General features: G+C 51.6%; 1 protein-coding gene across 3 annotated transcripts; it reads right to left on the reverse strand.

The window, feature by feature from the left end:
• Positions 1–15126: 15126 nt before the first annotated feature.
• RDH8 (retinol dehydrogenase 8) lies at positions 15127–21767 on the reverse strand. 3 transcript variants are annotated; one of them, XM_058728108.1, is made up of 6 exons: positions 21634–21767; positions 19026–19187; positions 18216–18395; positions 17154–17247; positions 16681–16864; positions 15127–16507 (listed from the first exon to the last, which is right to left on the reverse strand). In XM_058728108.1, exons 1-6 carry the CDS (start codon positions 21734–21736, stop codon positions 16340–16342), a joined length of 891 nt encoding a protein of 296 aa, XP_058584091.1. In that variant the 5' UTR covers positions 21737–21767; the 3' UTR covers positions 15127–16339. The 3 variants fall into 3 exon arrangements, with proteins under 3 accessions (XP_058584091.1, XP_058584090.1, XP_058584092.1); XM_058728107.1 differs by having other exon boundaries at positions 15127–16555; XM_058728109.1 differs by lacking the exon at positions 18216–18395 and having other exon boundaries at positions 15127–16555.
• Between the last annotated feature and the right edge of the window lie 1116 nt (positions 21768–22883).

Below are 22883 nucleotides of genomic sequence, written 5' to 3' on the forward strand. Positions count from 1 at the left end.
CCCTGGGCAGTAAATAAAAGGCCAGGATGCAGAAGGAGGGCAGCGTCTCTGAAGTCACATCAATAATGGCTGGTGTGTAGACACTCCCATGCCTTTTTAACTGATGTTTGGCATACACAATCTGGCCCTTACTCAGGACCTTGGAGACAAGGGAGGCCAAGAATGAGAAAGGTAAGGTCAACCTTTTCTTGAGGCTGTCCCAGCTCACAAGGGAGACCCGCATTCCCTTTGCTTCAGCCCCTTAGTCTGAGGCCACTCCAGATGGTTCCCACCTTCATATCACTGTTCACAGTTCCTCCAAACCAGCTATCCAGGGATGTTCCAAGGAAGGAATTTCTTGGCCTAGGTTTTAGTCCAAGACACTCACCAGGATGGTGACGTGAGTGATCTGGTTCTTGGTTGCAGGATTCTGATGTCTCGTGTTAAGGCTCAACTGGATGCTGCTGCCAACTTCTGTGCCCAACATCTTTACCTCAGTGTACAGGAAGTTCCTGGACCCATCCTGAGTCAAGTAAGGCCATGCTGTCACCCTGGCTGAAGCCTGCTCTTCTGGCTGGAGAGGCTCATGGGTTTCTACCTGGGAAGTGTGATGGGCAAGTTAATTCCCAGCTCTTCTAGCTCACACAGCCCCACCATCCCTGCCCCATTAGGTCGGTGCCAAGATAGGGAGCTGCTCTAGATCTACATCTGTGTTGATGGTCAAAGTGGCCACTCCACTGGCTGAGGTGTACGCTTTATGGTTTTGGCATTGGACAAGGACTCTAGAGGCTGGAGACCCGTCAGGGTTTGAGACAAAGACCTGAGGTGGAATCTGGGGCGAGATGAAGGACAGACCTGGGGGTGGCCTGGCACAAGAGGTGGAGTACTGGGAATCTGATCTGGACAGGACTGCCTTGTATAGCTTTACAAGTTGTGCACTGAACAACACCAGGGGCACCATTCATATTAGAGTCTTTGAGAATGGCACCCCCTCAAGTCTTGCAGTGTGCAACCATACGTGGTGGCCCTGGGTGTTGGTGTGCTGGTGGGGTGGAGGTGGAGGGAGTTAGAATGGAGAGATGTGGAGGGCTTGGGGAAAATTTTAGTAGGATTGACATCAAAGGATGTCTTTAGTCTTCCTAATGTCCATCAGACATCTTAAAGTTACGCAAAAGGAATGCATGTAAAAACAGCATGCTTGCTGTGCAAATGTAGCCTTGGGATACTCCCTTGAGCATCACCTTCTAGGCTGACTGTGGCCACTAAACCCCTCACAGAGAAACTATGGAGCCATCACAGTGCTTTGGGGGGACCTGGGCTGAGACTTGAGAGAGCCTTGGGGTTGGTCTGAGAGCATGATGGATTCAGTTCTCAAACAGATGGATTGTGGATAGCAGGTGAGTCCAGTGTGGGTTTTTGTCTCCTGAGAGTGGTCTGTTAGGGAAAAGGGGCCCTGAGTCCCTGGATGGAGTGAAGTCAGACTCTGACCCTAAAGCGGAAGGACATCCCAGGCTTGAAATACTGGGGTGTCCTGGTGAACTTGGTGTTGTATGGGCTCCGGACGATCTTCACCCCGGAAGTCTCAGCCTGGACCATCTCACTCCCTGGAGAGACAGGATGACTGTGAGGTCTATGGATGAGGGTCAGTTTCTTGGGAGTGGCAGGGCTGCTGGTATGGGAGGCCCATCTTTGTGAGGACAGGGAAAGACGATAGCACAATCTCAGCTCCTCCCAGTCTTTCTAGCATTTTTGCATTTCTCTGATGAGGAAACTGAGGCTGGGAGGTAGCCCATTGTTACATGGGTGGAATGTCTAGGTTGGGTAAGGACAGGGTCCTGACCTCAGCCAGTGGCTTGGGGGAGAGTGGCACCAGTGGAGAACACGGTGATGTTGACAAAGATTGAGTGCCCAATGAAGTCCTCTTCTGGGCCTTGGAATGTGGACATCAGCGTGTCCTTCTGGAGGGAGACGTGGCCCAGGCCTTCTGAGATCTGCTCTCAGAACCAGGGAGAGAAGAGGAGATGGTTTCTTGGGGGAATAGAGGAGAGTTGATGGAGGGGGAAGCTGGTGGGGAGAGGTCAAGACTCAGTTACCGCCACTCTCTGCAGGGAACTCTGGATGGGCATCCGGCGGGAATCCAGCTTCACCCCAAAGATGGCCAGAGCATGTCCATCCACTGGCTTGTTGAATATGTACCTGGGGGGTGGAGGGTCATCCCACTGGCTCTGAAGCACCCACACAACCTCATGTGGTTGCAGAGATGGCGGTAAATCTTTGGGAGGGGCAGAGGTGGCCCCTGCACACTTGGATGGTTTCATTGCCAATCTGCAAACCCTGCGAGGTGACAAATGTGCCTGTGCCATCTCGTGGACCTTCAGAGAGGGTGCGAACCATGAGAAATGGTGCAACTCCATTAGGTAGGCAAGGTGGCCTGTACAACCCCAGAGACCTGAAGGGATGGTCTCTACTACCTACAGGTGGCAGATGTGGTCTGGACAACCTGATGGAAAAACGTAGTTGGCCAAGAATATCTCACGGGTAGCAAAGAGTACCTTTACCATCCTTAAGTGCTACAGAAGTGGCCTGCTTCTCTACCCATTCAGTTTCTCGACATTCCTGGTCCTTTGGCCAGGGTGGGGATAAGAGGACTCACCGGGCCTGGATGTCCACACCCAGAGCCTCATTGTGGAGTTAGAAGAAAATCTTATTTGGCATCAGCTGGACCTCAAATGATGGGAGCACTGGGTGGAGTAAAAGCAGTGGATGTCTTCAGTATTTTGCTGTCTCCCCTGTCTCCGCCCTGTCCACTCTCTCCTCAGTGACTCTGGCAATCCCCAAGGACTGGAACACATGATCCTGTTCACCAGCATACAGCTTAGGCCCTGGTGCACAGTAGGTGCACCACAAGCCTTCCTTTCTATTTCCAATCCTGCTCCCTGCATGTCCCTCCTTGCCCTGCCCATCACATCCTACTCACCCTACGTCATCCCTGACGTCAACGGCCGCCTTGAACTTCTGCTTGGCTGCACTTTGGTAACTGGCTTTGATGTTCCAGGTCCCAAGACTGAGACACAGAGAATGAGGAGAGATGGAGACTGAGAAGGAGAGTCTCCATCCATAGGGCTCCCAGCAGGGCATCTGACAATCTCTGGGAGGTGAGATTGCGAAGAAAAGAGCTCACGAAGAAACCTTCTTTGGCCAGAAGATTCTGGCTGATCACGGTGATCCCCTCTGGTTTTGTGGGGAGAGGGGGTGGGTGGTTCATGCCCCAGGCCTTTAGTACATGATATGACCTCAGTGTCTGGGATCCGCCTTCCCATCAGGAAAGGCGACCTTGATGTCCAGAATGAATGTCCTGGTCACAAGATCCATCTTGTGGTTCAAAGCAAACACCCGGTATTGAACTGGAGGAAGAGAGAAAACTCTGAGTGTTGGATAGAATCTGGAAAGGGAGGTAGCCATCGGATCTTTTGCAGTAGGGGGACTTTGGATAGAGGGAGACCTCGAGAGGTGGGACATCTCAGGCGTTGCTGGGGAGACTGGGAATGAGAGTCAGCACCTGCCCTAGGCCGAGTGCCTGGGGGCTGTACCCAAGTGCTCAGGGGTGTAGATAGTCTTGTCTGTCTGGGCGAATGTAGCCAGCGTGGGGAGCCCCCAGCACTATCTCCTCCATGAATGAAGAGTCCGAGATGGGTGCCCAGCTTGCCCGGATGATGATGGACTGCTGCCCTGCTTGTGGGGGGTACACCAGGCTCTCGGATATCTGGGGAGAGATGCCCACGCTCCTCAGGCTCTGCTGAGGTCTCCATCCGTGGGAGCAAAGCCCTGGGCCAGATCTTGGAAAAACAATCGAATGGGGGCTCTCTGGCTCTGCTGTTGCCCCTGTACAAGGACATCTGGCAAAGGACTTCCAGCCAAGAGAAGGATGCAATCCAGCCCATGTTCAGCTCCTCAAGCCACCAGCAGAGGGCGCCTCCCATTAATTCCCACAGAGACACCACCAGAGCTCATCACTGCCCTTCTTGGAGCCCAGACTCAGGGGACTTTGGATTTCTACCTGGACAGGACATAAGAGGCGCAGTAAGTCTATCTAAACCCTGCATCTATTCTCCAGTGCCCCTCGTGTGGAGTCCCTCTAGAGTCTGCCCCTCTCCATCCTTGCTTCTGATCCAGAGCCTCCCTTTGTGGCCACCCATGCTGGCCTATCACCTACCATCACGGATGCCTGTTTCATAAAGTGGTTTTCCGGTGAGAGAATGAGCTGGCTCTTAGCCACCACTGTCTTCTTCATGGGGCCCATACGGTGAGGTTCACCTCGAGGGTCCCGGTGAGGGGCTGCGTGGAGTCCGAGTGAGCCTGTACGTGGATGTTCTCAGGGCTGCCGACCCGCAGGGCTCGGGGGGTCACCAAGATGTACCTGTCAGTAGACACACGCAGAGACATGTTGGGGGGGGACCCGAGTGGGGGCGGCAGCAGCAGAGAGGCAGGGTCTCATGCAGGGAATCATGCAGACAGCAGATATGCAGGCAACGGCTGAGTGCCCTCAGTTTCCCAGACTCACAGTGGCTCAGCGTGGGCAAGAGGGGTCCCCAAGAGGAGTAGAAGCAACCCCATGGGCCAGGACAAGTCCATGGCGGCGGGGGCAGGGAGGGGGAGGCTGATGTGTGCAGCCACAGGCCACAGACACCTGTCCTCTTGTCCATCCCAGCTCTGGTCTGTTTGCCTTGGCCTGGCCTGGCTGAGTTAACATCTAAACAGACGTGGGGAGTGGACCCCCATAAATCCAATGGGGGAAGAAGAGGTTGCTCCCCGCTCCTCAGCCACCCTCCACGGAGGCCGGGGACAGCTGCACTAAGACGTATTCCAGAGGTGCCTGGGTGGCTCAGTCGGTTAAGCATCCGACTTCAGCTCAGATCATGATCTCGAGGTTCTTGGGTTCGAGCCCTGCAGCGGGCTCTGTGCTGACAGCTCAGAGCCTGGATCCTGCTTCGGATTCCGTGTCTCCCTCCCTCTCTGCCCCTCCCCTACTTGCACTTTGTCTCTCTCTCTCTCTCAAAAATAAATAAACATTAAGAAAAAAAAGTATTCCAGCTCCCCACTTGGGGGCCTGAGTGGTGGTGGTGGGGGGGAGGGGTTGTCCTTTCCATGACCCACGAGATCTTATCCTGAAGCCTTCCCCTCTACCCGCAAGGAGCCCAGGCCATGTGCATTGGGAGGCTGGCCTCAGAGCTTGGTTAGGATTGACTGGTAGGGGCAGGAAGAAACAAGATAGTCCCTGCCTCTGCCCTTATGTAATTGGTGAGTTGCTGGGGTAGCTACTCCAACAGGGGCTGTACAGGCTTTATGTATTCATTTCTTGGGTCACAGGCGTGAGCGGCCACGGCAGTGAGCCATCTGGCCCCAGGACCCACTATAAGGGAACCGTCTCAAAAATGCACGGGTCAAATCCTCTCGCTGGGCTTCAGATCTTTCTGCACAATTACACTTGGTAAATTGTGACCATTGTCCATTGTTCTTAAATCATGCCAAGCTCTCTGGGCTCCTTTTTCCAGAAGGCAAATTATACATCTTGAACCAGGGACACAAACACATCATGCTTGAGGCATCCCTGGAAGAAGGCTTTCTCTATCCCGAAATAATTTTCACTGCCTGTTTAATATGCCCTTTAAAGATGTGGGAGCCACTTTGTGGTCCTGCCTCTGAGAAGCAGAGGGGACTGCAGACAAGCTTGTCTGGTTCTTCGTTTCTCAGTGAAGCCATTGCTGCCAGCTTGCAGAGCCTGGGAAAGCCCAGAGCTTCCAAAAAAATGACAATATGCACTTATCGAACAAAGATTGGATAGGTAGTTACTACGAGCCCAGCCCCCCCTTAGCATGCTGAGGACACAGAAGTGACCACAAGACGAAGTCCCTGCCCCTGTGGAGTGGACATTTCCTGAGGACTTGCTAAGGGCCCATGATACATTTCTTCCTTAAACTTCACAGCCTCTTGTTAATTAGGTTCAACCACGCCTGCTTTCCAGACTCTACCTTTGCAGACAGCTGGAAAACCAGACGTGTCAGAAACAAAGGGGGAAGGTGGAATCGAATCATTTATTCCTCGGGCATTTATTGAGCACCTGCTGTGTGCCAGGTGCTGTTCTACATGCTTTGTGTACACCGACAGAAGTCTCACATTTATGCTGAAGTGAGAATTACCACCCATTGTACGGATGAGGAAGCTGAGGCCCGGTGAAGGTAAGCAACTTGCCTCGTGGCAGGCGGGTGAGCCGTTGAGGCTCTGGGGAATACTCTTGAGACCATGGTAAACAATCTGTTATGAACCTAAGAACCAACAGAATCAAATAAAGGCCTGGGTCAGGGGAGCAGGTGAGACCCAATTTGGAAGGTTCTAGAACACTGGTGTCCATTCGGGGTGGCGTATTCCACTGCTGTTCCCTGCTCTCCGGGAATCTCCGCTGGTTCTGTTCAGCCGTCTCTCAGCTGGGTGTGAGCTCTCCCCCTCACATCTTTGTGACCACCCCAGGTGTCCACATCCTCCCTCTGTCCCAGGGGCTCCTAGGTGTCCAGAGCAAGGGGTCGTCCAAAGGTGAAGGATGGCAGGGGCGCTGTTCTCAGTCCCTCCCACCTTTCTGTCCAGTCTGGGCTCCCTGTTACTCCGCCAGTATCTCTGTCTCCCGAGGGAACTCTTTTTTTTTTTAATTTATTTTGAGAGAGAGCATGAGCAGGGGAGCAGGGGAGGGGCAGAGAGAGAGGCGGGGAGAGAGAATCCCAAGTAGGCTCCACACTGCCAGCACAGAACCTGATGCAGGGGCTCGAACCCATGAACCAGGAGATCATGACCTGAGCTGAAACCAAGAGTCAGATGCTCAACTGACTGAGTCACCCTGGAGTGGGAATCTTTGTTAGGTAAACACATCTGAGGCTTTTGAAGCCTGCTCAGGCCCGCAGCTCCCTTGAGTTTCGGTTTTGACTTGGGGGAGGGCCCAGCACCGCCCTCGGTACGAGAGAGCAACAGAGGAGGCGGGGAAACACTTTGAAAACAAACGGCGTTGGGGGGGGGGGGGCTTCTGTGACACAGCTTAGTCATCCAGTGAATGAGGGATGATCAGATTGATGGAGGAGTTGAACAAATGGATGGAGGCAAAAGTGGGTGCTGGGTGAATGAGTGACAGGAGCTCGCGTCTCATGAAGAATGAGCATTTGCTCAACAACTAATAAAATAAATGAAATAAATCTGAGCACCACTTGCATGGCTGGCTTTGTTGTTGGCGTGGGCGGGGGGCGGGGGGGGGACACAGCAGGGAACAGGACGGAAACCCCTTCCCCTGGGGTGTGGGTGTTTACTGTGGCTGCCATCACCTGGACTGTCCCTTTGGGTCCTCTCGGCAATCTCAGGACCCACTGACCCATTTTGCAGATGCAAAAACCTAGGCACTAGAAGGTGAAGCGTCCTGCCCGAAACTGTGCAGCTAGGAAGCTGGGGCACAGGGAGGTTAAGTGAGTCGCCTTAGGTCACCCAGCAAGTTCAGCGAACCTGTGTGAGAGGGAGCCAGAGAAGGGTAGGGGGTCGGCGGGCGACCCACCGTGGGCTCCACCCGGGTCCGCTACGGCAGTTAAAGGTCGAGTCCAACTTTCGGCCACGAGAGGGCGCCAGCGAGCCTCCGGCCAGCCCAGGAGAGCTCGGCCCCCTCCCGCAGGAATGCGGGTGGTGGAGGGAGGGGACGTTGGCCGCGCGCCCAGAGCAGCTGCTGCTGCCGCTCGGATTCCGCCCGCCTTCCCCTCCCTGGGACCCGGGGTTTGCAGCAAGGAGGCCGGGGCGGGAGGGACGGCGTTGCAGGGATGTGTGGCCTCTGTTTTCGCTCCCTCCTCCTCCAGGCTTCCAGCCCACCGCTTCCCGGGAAAGGCCGGGCCGGATCCAGGAGGCAAGAAATAATACAAATACCAGCATTTCAGCGAACGGCTGTCATTTGTGAAACACTTCAGTCCTGGCACTTAGCAGGGGCTCTCTCGCCAGCAGCCCTTCCCATTTCACAGATGAGGAAACCGATGCTCAGAAAGGTGGCGTTTCTTGCTCAGGTAGGAGGTGTCAGGAGCGTCTCGGTCCAGATGAGGCCGCCAGGACGCGTTCTGCTTGGTCACCTTGTGTGTCAACCCAGGCTCCTCGGTCACTTCTTGGTCCCTGAGGCTTCGGGAACTGGCTTTGCCTCCCGATCCCTAAGGACACGCCCCAGATGCCTCTGGTTCCCGGTCCAAGGAGGCCTGCTAGCAGTGACAAATTTCAGGGGAAGCTTGTTCCTTGCTGTGGGGGAGGAAGAAGAATTCAGCAGTCGCATTTGGGGTTGATTACTGGGTCTGAAAGCACCGCGATAGGCGCCCTAACAGAAGTGAAAGCCTGATCCGGGAAAACTGCCCCCAAATAAGCAGCTAGGAGGGCCCAGAGAAACCTCCTAACCCACCCAGGCTGGGGAATCAAAGAAGGCATCCTGGAGGAAGCGGTATTTAGGCTGAGACCCGAAAGTCTGAAAAGTCTCAGGACAGTAAGAGGAATCTGGTGGAGGGTTAGGGGTGGGAGACAGAAGAAGGTTTTGTTTCAGGGGGAGGGAACAGCCCACGTGAAGACGTGGAAGAGACGTGGCGCGTTTGCCGAGTCGTAAGAAAAGGGTCTTGAAATGCTTAATAGGCTACAGGGAGTCTCATTTTTAAAATTTGTTTGATTTAAAAAATCTTTTAGTTTATTTATTTTGAGCAAGAGCGCGAGAGCAAACGGGGGAGGGGCGGAGAGAGAGGATCCCAAGCAGGTTCTGCACTGTCAGCACAGAGCCTGTTGCTGGACTTGAACTCAGGAACAGCGAGATCATGACCTGAACCGAAATCAAGGGTCGGATGCTTAACCCCGACTGAGCCACCCAGGTGTCCCAGACACGGATTCATTTTGATGCCTTAATTTACCCACCCATTCTTTCAGGTGTCAGATATTGGGGTATCTATCATGTGCCACGTACTCTAGTAGGAGTTGGGGGTGTGGTCGAGGAGAGGACAGTCTCCCCCCCAGGGAGGTGACATTCTAGTGGGGGGACACAGGCAGGAAACATAACTTTCGTGTATGTCAGGTATTGACAAATAAAGCAGGTTCAGGGGATAGGGCGATAGGGTACGATCTTATGGCTTCTCTGAGAAGGTGACATCTGAGCACCTTCATGAACCGAAGGAGGGAGCCATGTGGCTATCTGGGAAAAGCGTTCTAGGCGGATGGAACAGCAAATACAAAGGCCCTGAGGTAGGAATGTGCATGGAGCATTTAAGAAATAGTAAGGAAGGACACCTGGGTGGCTCAGTCGGTTAAGCGGCTGGCTTCAGCTCAGGTCATGATCTTGAGGTTCATTAGTTCGAGCCCCACATCGGGTTCTGTGCTGACAGCTCGGAGCCTGGAGCCTGCTTTGGATTCTGTGTCTGCCTCTCTCTCTCTGCCCCTTCCCTGTTCCTTCTCTGTCTCTCAAAGAAAATAAATAAATGTTGAAAAAAATAAAAAAAAAAAGAAATAGTAAGGAGGTCAGTGTTTACAGAATGAAGCAGGTCAAAGGGAGAGAGTAGAAGATAATTTGGGATTAATATTTAAGGGTCAGAACATGTAGGAGGCCTCATAGCTGTGGATTTTGAATCTAAGTAAGAAGGGGAACCATTGGAGAATTTTGAAAAGAAAAGCAATATTATCTTTCTGTTTTAACAGAATTAGTCTGGGCAGGTCCTTTCTTCCTCTGACCTGAAATCCAAAGGTGATTTTCACTTAGTTCAAAGCAATAAGGAGGGCAAATAATTCCATGACATAAAAATAAGGCCACATTATGTCACAGAAAAGTTGAAAAAATGGGGGAAGAGTGCACTTCATATTACAGGCACCCTAATCTCCATAATATGTAAAGAATTTCTAAGAATTAATAATAAAAATATAAACAATCCAGGGGCGCCTAGGTGGCTCAGTCAGTTAAGCGTCCGACTCTTGGTTTTGGCTCAGGTCAGGATCTCACAGTTGGTGAGTTCAAACCCCACATAGGACTCTGTGCTGGCAGTGCGGGACCTGCTGGGGATTCCCTCTCTCTTCCTCTCTTTCTGCACCCCCCTCAAAAAAATATAGATAAGCAGTCCAATAGAAAAACTTGAGCAAGGGGCACCTGGGTGGTTCAGTCGGTTGAGCGTCTGACTCCGGCTCAGGTCATGCTTAGGTCATGATCTCGCGGTTTGTGAGTTTGAGCCTCGTATCGGGCTCTGTGCTGACAGCTCAGAGCCTGGAGCCTGTTTCAGATTCTGTGTCTCCCTCTCTCTGACCCTCCCCCGTTCATGCTCTGTCTCTCTCTGTCTCAAAAATAAATAAACGTTAAAAATTTTTTAAAAAAAATAATAATAAAAAAATAAAACAGTATGGTTAAAAAAAAAGAGAGAAACGTGAAGTACTGATTTTTACCCATCAGGTTGGCCAAAATTTAGAAGACTAATCACGCACAGTGCGGTGAGGCTATGAGGAAGTGACCATGTTAACATATGGACATCAGTCCTTCCCAATAGAGATAAATTTGATAATGTTCGTGGAAATGACAAATGCATAGTTTCTTTGGCCAAGTAATCCCAAGACAGAGACGCTTGCACACGTGTGAAATGATGTATGCACACAAGGTCATCCGTTGTAGCCGTTTACATAATAGGAGAAGATTGGAGGGAGCCCAAAGATTCATCAGTACAGGACCAGTTGCATAAATTATTGTCCATCTACACAATGCAATATTTTGCAGCTGTGCAAAGGAATGAGAATGTCTGCTCGGGCTGATCGGGAAACACTTCCAGGATGTAGTATTCAAGGAAAGATCTCATAGTATGCTGCTTTTTGTGAAAAAGATCATATATTCAGTTTTTCCAGTATATTTATTTTTTTTAATGCGGTAAAACCTGCACAACGTAAAACTTATCTTTTTAGCCATTTTTAACGTACAGTGGAATGCTATCAAGCACATTCACATCGCCGTGCGACCATCCCCACCATCCATCTCTAGAACGTTCCGCCTTCTCAAACTGAAACTCTGTCCCCACGAAACACTGACTTCCCATTCCCCCTCCCCCAGCCTCTGTTAACCTCTGTTTTACTTTTTTGTCTATGGATTTGCATAAGTGGAATCGTACAATGTATTTATCCTTTTGTGCCTGGCTTATATCCCTCCGCTTAATGTCTTCAAGGTTCACCCATGGTGTAGCAGGTGCCAGAATTTTCCTCCTTTTTAAGGTGGAATAGCATTCCTTTGTGTGTATATACCACAGTTTGCTTATCAGCTTTTTTTCTTGTATAATCAGAAAGAAAATCTGGATATCGCATTCTCTCTTTCGAAAACAAACATTAAAAAAATTTTTTTTTAAATGGGGCACCTGGGTGGCTCAGTTTGTTGGGTGTTCGACTTCAGCTCAGGTCATGATCTCACGGTCCATGAGTCAGAGCCCCATGTCTGGCTCTGTGCTGACACCTGGGAACCTGGAGCCTGCTTCGGATTCTGTGTCTCCTTCTCTCTCTCCACCCTCCCCCATTCATGCTCTGTCTGTCTGTCTCTCTCTCAAAAATAAATAAACATTAAAAAATTAAAAAAAGAAAGAAAGAAGATCTGGATAGATAACTCGAGGTGGGGGGTGTCAGGAATTGGGCAGTTGAGGGAAAGAGGAGGGCAGGAGAATTTTTTAAAATATTTATTTATTTTTGAGAGAGGGGGAGAGAGAGAACATGAGCAGGGGAGGGGAAAAGGTGGGGGGGGGGAGAGGATCTGAAGCAGGCTCTGTGCTGACAGCAGAGAGCCCGATGCAGGGCTCAAATCCATAAGCTGTGAGATTATGACCTGTGCCGAAATTGGACGCCCAACTGACTGAGCCACCCAGGCGCCCCTAGGAGAATTGTTTTTTAAAGTATTCTTTTAGGTGTGCCTGGCTGACTCAGTCAGGAGAGCATGTGACTCTCAATCTCAGGGTTGTGAGTTCAAGCCCCACGTTGGGCATTGAGCCTACTTAAAAAAAATTAAATATATATATGCACATATATATTGATTTTTTAAAGCACTGAGCATTTTAGCTAGTCAAAAGCTGATTTTAAACATCCTCTGGCGGGGGGGGCGGGGCGCCTGGGTGGCTCAGTTGGTTGAGCATCCGACTTCAGCTCAGGTCATGATCTCGCGGTCCGTGAGTTCAAGCCCCGCCTCGGGCTCTGTGCTGACAGCTCGGAGCCTGGAGCCTGCTTCGGATTCTGTGTCTCCCTCTCTCTGCCCCTTCCCCGCTCATGCTCTGTCTCTCTCTCTCAAAGGTGAATACACGTTAAAAAAAATAATTTAAAGATCCTCTGGGCTGTTGCGTGGAGAATGGATTGTAGGGGGAGCGAGTGCGGAAGCGGGGAGGGGGCTGGTGCAATGCTCCAGGTGAGAAATGATGGTGGTTGGACTAGGGTGGGGGCCCAGAAGGTGTTGCAAAACGGTTGGTTGGATATATTTGAATATATTTTACAGGTCAAGTGAGCAAGATCTGATTAGCTGTGAGGTATGATGACTCCGAGAGTTTTGGCGTAAGCAATCAGAACAGACTTCCCTCTGCTAAGATGGGGAGAGAGGACAGAGGGGCAGGTGTGAGCGCAGAAATCGAGAACCAAGGGTTAGTGGGTCAACACCTTCTGAACGTCAGCCTATTTCTGTTGTAAGCAATAGCATCCAGCTACAATGTAGTAACAGTCCCTGCCCCAAAACACACACGCTGCTTTCGCTTTTATGTTGCCATCTGGATTGGTGGTGATTCTTCTTTATATGCAACGGAAACTGGCTCAGGGTGATTTAAGCTGCAAAGGAATTTACCCGGTTGGAGGCTGGGGGCTAATGAGATCACCAGCCTTCGGAGATGGACAGGGACAAAGTGGGGGTGCAGGGCAGGAGCTTAAATCCTCCTCCCGAGTCCAATCTGAAACTCTGGCTTTCCATGACACTTCCGTCAATGCCCCTGTCTCTCCTGCCACCTCCCTTTCCTGATCCCTCCTCCTTTGGCGGGGGGGGGGGGGGTGGATTCTCAACTCTAAATCCTGTGCATCTGTTGAGTGGAATCGGGGTCACATGCTCACTTCCGTAGCCGCTGGGGAATCTGAGAAGAAGGTCTGGTATGTTCTCACACCAGGGGGTCTATGAGTCTGGGGTTCGGAATACTGTATGCCCCACCTGTAAATAACTATCGAGTTTGGCTTCACGCACGGTGACTTTGATGGCTTTTCCTTGTTGGCAAGAAGATAAATTTGTCTTTTAAAATAATTTATTTGGGGCGCCTGGGTGGCTCAGTCGGTTAAGCGGCCGACTTCGGCTCAGGTCACGATCTCGCGGTCTGTGAGTTCGAGCCCCGTATCGGGCTCTGTGCTGACGGCTCAGAGCCTGGAGCCTGTTTCGGATTCTGTGTCTCCCTCTCTCTGACCCTCCCCCGTTCATGCTCTGTCTCAAAAATAAATAAACGTTAAAAAAAAGTTTAAAAATAAATAAATAAAATTATTTAAGGGAGTTTTGGGTTGTTTTTTTTTTTTAAACAAGAGAATATTGGACATAGAATTCAGGACAGTGGAGACTCTTGGGGTAAGGCAGGCAGCAAATATCAATAATGTTCTAATGGTGGAGTCTGATGGTGGGCTCGTGTGTATGTGTTTTGCTCCCCTGCTCTTTTGCACACATGCATGATGTCAGCCGGAGTCCTGGATGGAAAGAGATAGTACCCTCAAAGCGGGTAATTTGGGGTTCCATGGAGACAGGGACAATTGCAAAAGTAGAGACAGAAGGCAGGTAGCCCTATGGAGTGCAGTGCCATTCTGCTGGCCTCTGGGGGGTCCTATCACCATCTTTAGCTGAAAGGGACAAAGAGGGGAGTGGCTCTTAGACACTGAAGCTGGGGCCTCAGCTGGGACCATCTGCCATAAGGCAGTGGCCCCCATGGAGGGAGCTCTGGGGTGGGGGAGACAAATACTCTGGCCTTTTCCCTCCCAGCCTCTCATCCCCCGCTGATGCCTCCTATCGGCAGAGCCCCACACAGCCAAAAACTAGATGTGGAGGAAACCGGCTGATGTAAACCTTGGGTGAACCTCTTGAGGCAGCCCAAAGACCTTTTTACACACGTGTGCCCCTTATATTCTTTTTAAAAATGTGTTTAAATTTTAAATTGGTGAAATCCGCCACTTTAAAGCGTGAAATTCAGTGGTTTGGGTCAAGTCACAAGGCTGTGCAACGGGCGTCATGATCTAATTTCATACATTCTTTTGTAGGTATTTCCAACACGCTTGAGAAATCCAATGTCGGGGAGGGGAAAGGAGGGGCCCATTTGAGAAAAAAATAGTAAGCAGCTCCATTATCTCTGACTCAAAGACATGCTTGGAGGGCCCTGGACTCAGTTTCCCTTTTCCTAGAAGATGTTACTAGAGGCCCCTGGAGGTCAGCATAGACTGAGTTGGAGAGACCCAGGCTTGATTCCTGCCCCTCCCTCTGCTCTGGACAACCTCGGTTTCCTCATTTATGAACTGGGCAGCTTCTGAGTGCCTCTGTCCACTAAGGCTGCAAGAGCAAACATTGATGAAAACTCCTTCGCCCGGGGCCTGGCCCTCCAAGGTGGTAGCCAGACGTGAAGCATCACAAAGACTCCACCTCCAGCGCGCGGGACTCTTCCTGTCATTTCGGTGCGTCGGGCTCTGTGCTGACAGCTCGGAGCCTGGAGCCTGTTTCAGATTCCATGTCTCCCTGTCTCTCTGACCCTCCCCCGTTCATGCTCTGTCTCTCTCTGTCTCAAAAATAAATAAAACGTTTAAAAAAAAATTAAAAAAAAAAAAAAGATCATGACCTGAGCCAAAATCATGGGTCGGATGCTTAACCAACTGAGCCACCCAGGCTCCTGCTTTTTAAAAATTTTTAACTGTGGGTGTGCCTGGGTGACTCAGTCGGTTAAGTATCTGACATCAGCTCAGGTCATGATCTCTCATGGCTCATGAGTTTGACCCCGCGTGGGGCTCTCCTCTGTCAGCCCAGACGCCGCTTCAGATCTTCTGTCTCCTTCTCTCTCTGCCCCTCACCCACTCACGCTCTCTCTCTCTCTGTCAAAAATAAATAAACATAAAAAATAATGAAAAATAAAAAATTTAATTGTGATAAAATGTACATAACACGAAATTTACCATCCTCACCGTTTTTAAGTGTTCAGTTCTGTGGCGTTAAGTACATTCTCGTGGTTGTGCAGCCCTCCCTACCACCCATCTCCAGAACTCATTATGTCTTGCAAACGGAGACTCTGTCCCCCCAAAACACTGACTCCCCACCCCCTCCTGGAGCCCACCATCTACTTCCTATCTCTGTGAATGGGACTCCTCTAGGGACCTCATCCAAGTGGAATCCTACAGTATCTGTCCTTTCGTGTCTAGCTTATTTCACGGAGTATAATGCTCTCGAGGTTTATTCGTGTTGTAGCAGGTGTTGGAACTGACTTCCTTTTTAAGGCTGAATAATATTCCATCGTATGGAATGGATGTACCTCATTGTGTTTATCCAGTCTTCTGTTGATGGACCCGTTGATGGGGTTGCTTCCACATTTGGCCGTTGTGAATCATGCTGCCATGAATGTGGGTGTGCCAATATCTCCTTGAGACCCTGCTTTCAATTCTTTGGGGTCACACCCAGAAGTGGAACTGCTGAGTCACGTGATAATTCTGTCTCGTTTTTTGAGGAACTATCGTGCTATTTTCCATAGTGACAGTACCATTTTACATTCTCACCGACAGTGCACAAAGGTTCCAATTTCCTCACATTGTCACCAACACTTGTTATCTTCTCGAGTTTTGTTTGTTTGCGCGGTTTATTTGTAGCAGTCGTTCTAATGTGTGTGAAGTGAACCTTATTGCTTTTTAAATTTTTTATTTAGACATAGGGAGTTGAGCTTTATTAAATATTTAATATAGGGATTGCTAGTGGTAACAAATATATATCTGATGAAAAAAATATACATGTGCCGCTGGTGAGTGCATGAAACATTTTGCTGATGGGCTGTGTGACCGGAAAAGTCTTGAAGACCCCTTAGTCAACTCGGTTCTATGTAGAAGGCGTTTTAGATCATCCTTGTATTTCCAGGCCCAAGATAATAAAGTCCAGAGGTTGAATGAGGCAGTCTATTTCATCTTTCAAGGTCCAGCAACAATGTCCCCTCCTCCAGGAAGCCTACCTTACCTTCCCAGACACAGCTCCAGCCTCCCTACTCTGGGCTCCTCAGCCCAGGGTCCAAGGCTCCCTCTTTCTGCCCCAGCCCTGACCATGGTGGTGGTGGGGGGGCGGGTGAAGCTCTGCTCACCGGGGCCATATTCGGATGCGGAGGCAGCCACAGGCCAGACATCGGAGGCCAAGGTTGAGGAAGCGCGTCCAGCGGAAGAGCAGGCGGTGGGAGGTGCGCACGTAAAGGCTGCCGGAGGGGTCCACAGCCTTGAGTGCAGCCAGCGGGGTGTAGCGGGCGTTGGTCTGTCGGCGCAGGGGGGGTCTGGGTGAACTGATGACCTTGACGATGACCTATGGGGTGAAGCCCTGAGTTCTTGGATTCAGGGAGGCGGGGTTTGCAGGGTGAGGCACCCTCCCATCCCCCCCGAGCGAGCCGCGTCCTTGGGGCTCTGCGCTCCCCCCCCCCCCCCACTCACCTGGGCCACATCCTGTGGGCTCTGCCCTACAGAGCGAAAGAGCTCCCTGGAGGCTGGGAGGTAGAAATCTCGGAAGTAGTGCAAGGTGTCAGGGTCAGTGTCTGGGAACTCGGCTGTGGAAACCTGCTCCAGGAGCTTCCCCTCAAAGTCAGTGACCACTGGACCAGGTTCCACCAGGGTGATGCTGGGGATATAGGGAGGGGCACCGGGGTCTGGTACCCCGACCCCCTCGCGGCCCCATTAACGTCCCTCTCCTCCTCACTCTCCCCATCCTTCCTGGTTCCCCAGCCCATCCACTGCCCTTCCCCTGGTACTGCCCATCCTCTTCCCATACCTCCATTTTCCTCATTCCTGATTCCATTTCCCTACCATCACTGCCTTCCCACCCCACTCCTCCTTGCTGCCTCCGTTTCCCTTGTCTTTCCCCATCACTGTCTCCCGTTCCCCCTTCACTACCCAAACGCCCGCCTCACAAGATGTTGAACTGCAGCAGCTGGACAGCCAGGCTCTCAAAGAATCCCTCCAGGGCGAACTTGGAGGCTGCATAGACTTCATTGAACACGACACCTGAGAGGATTGGAGGAGGTTGAGCCCTTTCGGGTCTGGGTGATGGGCTTGTGGGTCCGGAGGGACATGGGGTCTTCAGGAGACAGAGCAAAGAGGGTTTGAAGATCAGAATGAGGGCCTATCGAGGGCCAACATGGTGAGTGTATGTATGTGTGATGGGAGCATATGGGCTCAGGATTAGGTTGTCCTGGGTTGCCCTGTGCTCCACCTGTCCTTAGCCCTGGAAAACCCTTCTTCCCTCCATCCTCTAAACCTCTGGGCCACTTGAGCATAGGATTTCCAGGGCCCCTGAAGTCAAGTCCGATTCACTGGGGCTGTTCTCTGTTTTTATTAAGAGGGAATGTAGCCCCTGAGGTTAGGAGGTGCAGCTGGAAGAGGGACCAAAGAGATGGGGCTGAGTAGTAGAATCAGATTCTTAACAAGTAAGGGGGATTCTTTAAGGGGCCTGCTGAGGAGGGGGGCGGATCCCAGGGCGTTTCCTTGGGGAGGAAGGGAGTCTAGAGGGACTCAAGGAGGAAAGACCCAGGAGCCTGGATGGCAAACAGGTGGTCTCCATAGCAGGCCAATAGCAGACATCACTGAGCAATCACTGCTCTCCGTTTCTGCAGAACCTCAGAGCCCCAGAGCTAGACGTCGCCAGGGCTTGGTTGGAGGTGTTTGGCAAGAAAACGTCACAGAGGAGTTCTGACGGTTCTTTTGGGTTTGGGGAGATGGGAGAGACTTGTAGAGGTGTTGGGAAGTAGGTCTGATACTGGATGTGGATGGCCATTGGCCGTATTTGTAAGACCACTGCCTCCTCTTACAGTATGGTGGACATAGACTCTTCCAGAAATTCTTCCTTCAGAGCTTTGGAATCCTTCCCCACACAGGCTCATTTGGAGTATGAGCTAAAACCTATTTGCCATCCTTCTGGCCTGGGGAGGGTCAGACACTGGGGGGATTCGCAGGGATGGGTCCCCAGGGCTTACCCTGCAGCCCCATCACACTGCTGACCACCACAATGTGGCCCTTTCTCCTTTTCTTCATGCCAGGAAGCACAGCTCTGACGAGACGCACAGCCCCGAAAAAGTTGGTGTCGAAGACGTTCTGCATGGCAGCTAGGCTGAGGCCCTCCAAGGGCCCCACCAGGCCCACTCCAGCATTATTCACTAAGGGGGGGTGAGGTTACATTGAGGTCCCCCAAACCTTTCTAGTGCCACTCCTGTAGGGACACTCCTTGGATCATCCCATCCCCTGCTCCAAATTCAGGGCCAGGCCAGAGTATCTCGAGTGGAAGAGTGTGGAGCCCTGGTGATTTTTACATATAGTTTAACATTTGTTATAGGGACCCTGAACCCTGGGTGGGGGGGAAGGGCTGCTGGGAACAGCCTCCCCTTAATACATGAGCCATTCAGCTCTGACCCCACATTGCATCAAAACAGCCACACCTGCCCTCTTTCAAAAGCCTCCGAGGGAACTTGTGTCGCTTCTTCAACAGAAGCTCTTTCCCCAAAATGACTCATCAGAGTAATTTTTCCAACTGCATATGGTTTTCTCCAAATGTGGGAAGTTCTATTCAATAAAATCCATCCTACACCCAGGACTCAAGTTTATTCTTGTATCCTTAATAAACAGGTACCCTGGGCTTTTAGCCGGCTTGTCTACCCCTTCTGTCCAGGGCTACAGGTTTCTGGTGAAGCAGGAAAGCTGGTGCTCAGACAGTGGAGAGGATTCGCTGGGACAAGGACCTGTGGTTAGGGCAGGGAGGGGAGTGACCCCCGGGGGCTGTTCGGTCTCACCCAGCACGTCCACTTCCCCTCCCTGGATGCAGCTGAGACACTGGGCCACTGACTCGTCACTGCACACGTCCAGCTGGGCCACGGTGAGGGTCTGCCCCAGAGCCTCTCCAGCAGCTGCTTCCAGTGCCCCCTTCTTTCCCAGGTCCCTCATGGTGGCCACCACTGGGAACAGAGACCGGTGTTGGGTCAGGCACTGGGCTCCTTTTCCCTCTGCATTCATTTGCATGTATTTCCATAATCTTGCATGAACAGTCACAGAGGGATGGGGACCCATAGGTTTACATACTTACATTCACTACACGGCCACAAATGCATATTTGTGTACATTCACTTACCTGTACTTTCATCCATTCATTCATCCATCCTTTACTGAGCACCTACTTAGTATCCACTGTGCCCTATTCTAGGTGCTGAGACTATTGCATGAAATGAGATAGGCAAAGTCCCTGGCTTCACAGAATGTATAGCCCAGGAAGGAAGCCAATAAACATAGAACATATTGCCTTGAGGAAAGAAATACATACTTAGGGTCAGTGTGTGTGTGTGTGTGTGTGTGTACATGCAAATAGCCATGTTTCCATCATCCACAGAAATTTCAGCTTATTAAATACCTGCCATGTGCCAAACGCTGTGCTAAACACTTTTATAAACCTCTAATCCTTCCAATGATTAGGACTCTAATCCTCCCTATGGTTAGGCCACTGACTAATTTTCCAAAGATGGCCACAATATCTTTCATCGCATACGCTCTTTGAGAACTTTTCTGCTCCCCCTCAAGTCATGAAATCTCATGTCCCTCTCCTTGAATCTTGTGAGTCAATAGAATAGGGTGAAGGTAACATTGGATGGCTTCTGGGATTCAGCCAGAAAGGATGCTGCAGTTTCTGCCTTGTTTGCTGTAACGTTCACTCTCAAAATCTCCAGCCACCTTGTAGCGGCCCAGCTATCCCGAGGCTACCTTGCTGGGAGGAAGCCCAAGCTAGCCAGATAGAGGGACCACATGGAGAAGCCCTGAGGTTCATGCCTGCCCAGGCCCATGACTACCCCGCACTGTTCCAGTTGTAGCCTTTGACCCTGAGCCAGAACTGCCTGGCCGAGCCCTTCCAAATTTATGGCCTTGTAAAACATGAGGGACAGATGATTACAGTTGTTCTATTACACCATAAGTTTTGGGATGATTTGCTACTTAGCAATAGAAGCCAGGACAAGTAGGTGAAGTGGCTGACACACTGAGGCTCAGCAAAGTGAAGTTCCTTGTCCGTCCCGCCCCTACAACAACCTGGGTTTGTTGGCGTGCTGAGCTCAAATACCTGCGTACCTGTTTGTACCCCTCGTGCATGTACCCACAATCACACATGCACAGCCCTGGTGGGCACTTTCATGTGATCCGTGGGCCCGTGTGATTCGTGGGTGTTGCACAGATGAATGGGACCACATGCATCTACATACAGTGACAAGTGTGGCCACAGGGACTGGGTTGCCTGGGTTCAAATCCAGGCTCTGCCACTTTCCAGCTGGGCGACCTTGGGCAAGGATCTTTGGCCCAATGTGCCTCAGTTTCCTCACTTCTAAGATGGAGCTAATGGTAATGGCCACCTCATAGGGGCGATACGGGGATTAACTGATACACGTGATGCGAGACACTTTGATCAGAACCTGGCACATTGTAAGCACTCGGTAAACATCCTTCACACCTGATCTTCGCCAAAAGGCCGGGAAGTGATTGAATAAACATCCTTCAGCAGTTTTACACACTCACTGCGTGTGCACGGAGACACATGCTGTGCTATGGCTTCCTTGCACCCTGACCCTCAGACTGTCACACCCAAAGCTGTGTGTGTGTCTAAGACAGAGGGCAGAGGGCTGGGAGAATCAGCCCCGCCAACTGGGGCAATGCCCTTGCCCCCTGCAACCTCCTCTTACGTAGTGGCCCTGTGCCCACTTCAGCTCCAGCGTGCTCTGGGTCAGAGGTTCCCGGGGGGGGGGGGGTGCAGACTGGGGCACTTTACTCCAGAGTTGCAGGAGGCCAGGTCCCTAGATTTAGAGCCCCCCACCCCCACCCCCTTAAGCCCCCAAGGTCAGGGTCACTTAAGAGGCTTATTCTGGAGCGGTAATCAGGGGAGGGGTAGGGGAGGGGAGTCCTAGGGAATGCGAAGTGGAGGCTCCGGGAAGCCCTCCCCACCAGCCCTTTAAAAAGTATCACCAACCTCCCACTTCCTACCACACTCTACCCTTGTTTTATTTTGCTTCTCAGCACTTATTGGCACTAGACATATCATACAATTTTAAAATCTGTTTATTGTCTGTTCTCCCTCTCCTCCCTCACACCACTGCTCGGGGCAGAGATTTTTGTCTATTTTGTTCAGAGCTGTGTTTCCAGCACCTTGAATAGTGCCTGGCGCCCAGTAGGTGCACAAGAAATATTGGTTGGATGAAGGGGTGATTCCTGAGCAGAGGTGGGAAGGGGGCCTCCATGTGTCCTGGGTCCTCCTCAAGCCCACAAATACAGCTGAAGGGATGGGCTAGTGGAAATAGTGCCAGGACGGCTGAAGGTCCTCAGAAGCCGTGCCCACCCCTGCCCTTCCCGGCCCCACCCTGGGCCTCTAACCTTGGTAGCGCTGCCTGTGGTCATGAGCCAGCTGTACTGCGAGCTCCAGGCCAATTCCCGACGAGCAGCCTGAGATCAGTACAGTCCGGGGTGCGTCGGCCATGTTGATCCCTCCCTGGATGGGTGACCTCTGCTGGCCAGCACCTGACTCCTGCCACCCATCCCTTGGCTCCTCTGCCCCCTCCGAGACACCCTCCAACGGATTCCCCGCAAGGCGAAGGGATCCCAGATGATGCCAATTCTGAACGGACCCTGGACAGGCAGCTGGGAGGAAACCTTTAACCTCAAAATAGCCTCTTTCCTTTATCTGTGAAAAATTTCTTCTCCTCACTGCTACACTCATAACTAGGGTCTTTTTATTATGATTTCAAATTATTTAGGGCTGGGGGAACTAGCAGGGGTATTCCCTTCCTGTCTCTATTCTGGGCAAAGAATCTCTGATTGGAGGGAGAGAATGAGAGAAAATGACAGCGAGTGTGGTCCCAGAAGGGTCCTTTCAAAAAGGGGAATGGGCATAGATATGTCCGAAGATGGGGTTAGATTAGGAAGAACTTCCCAGCAAGGCAGGGCAGGGCAGGGCAGGGCAGGGCAGAGCAGGGCAGTATCTTTATGAGAATCTTTTAGCAGGAGAAGTCTTAGCCTCAAGGTCCCTGAGGAGGGAGGAGGAGCAGCTTGGGGAGATTCCCTCTCTCTCCCCACCCCACAGCCCCCATTTCACCCTCAGGCCAGATGGGGCCCCACCCCTCCTCTCCTGGGACACAGAGACTCTTTGTCCGTGGAGCCAGAGCCTGGGAGGGAGACACTGCTGGCTTCTCCCTCTTCTCCATGGTGGGGCAGTTTAGGGCCCAGGATACGCCCCTTGGGTTCCTCCTTGCAGAAGCACCCTGAGATCCTGCAAGTCTGTGCTTGTTCAATTGCACAGACAGCTCCATGTGACCCCCTGGGGGGGGAGGGAACTTCACAGTGGGGGGTCCCAGTAGGATGAGAGACAGCTCTGCCTCACCCCAGACGTGGCAGGGATCCACCTCCCCGCCACCTCCCCCTGCGGCAGTGCCCTGTTTTCAGATAGGGCAAGACTCCCCCATTTAATAGGGGCATATGTGAAGATTTGGAATTGGGGCTAGGGCATCCATTTGGGGACCTGAGTCAGGGAGAGGGGAGAGGAAGGCTAGAGATGGGAGATGGGACCCTTTGTTTGAAGGTTAAGAGTTTGGGGGGAAGTAGAGAGCTATGTTTTTGGAATGCATGTC

Source organism: Neofelis nebulosa, chromosome 4 (genome assembly GCF_028018385.1).
Source record: "Neofelis nebulosa isolate mNeoNeb1 chromosome 4, mNeoNeb1.pri, whole genome shotgun sequence".
NCBI lineage: Eukaryota > Metazoa > Chordata > Mammalia > Carnivora > Felidae > Neofelis > Neofelis nebulosa.

Coding starts and splice junctions, on each gene's coding strand:
- RDH8 (XM_058728107.1), bottom strand. CDS start 21,736: ATGGCCGACGCACCCCGGACTGTACTGATCTCAGGCTGCTCGTCGGGA. Junction 17,248..18,215: donor CAGTGTGATGGGGCTGCAGG/GTAAGCCCTGGG, acceptor CAATCCTCTCAG/GTGTCGTGTTCAATGAAGTC. Junction 16,865..17,153: donor CTGCTGCAGTTCAACATCTT/GTGAGGCGGGCG, acceptor CTATATCCCCAG/CATCACCCTGGTGGAACCTG.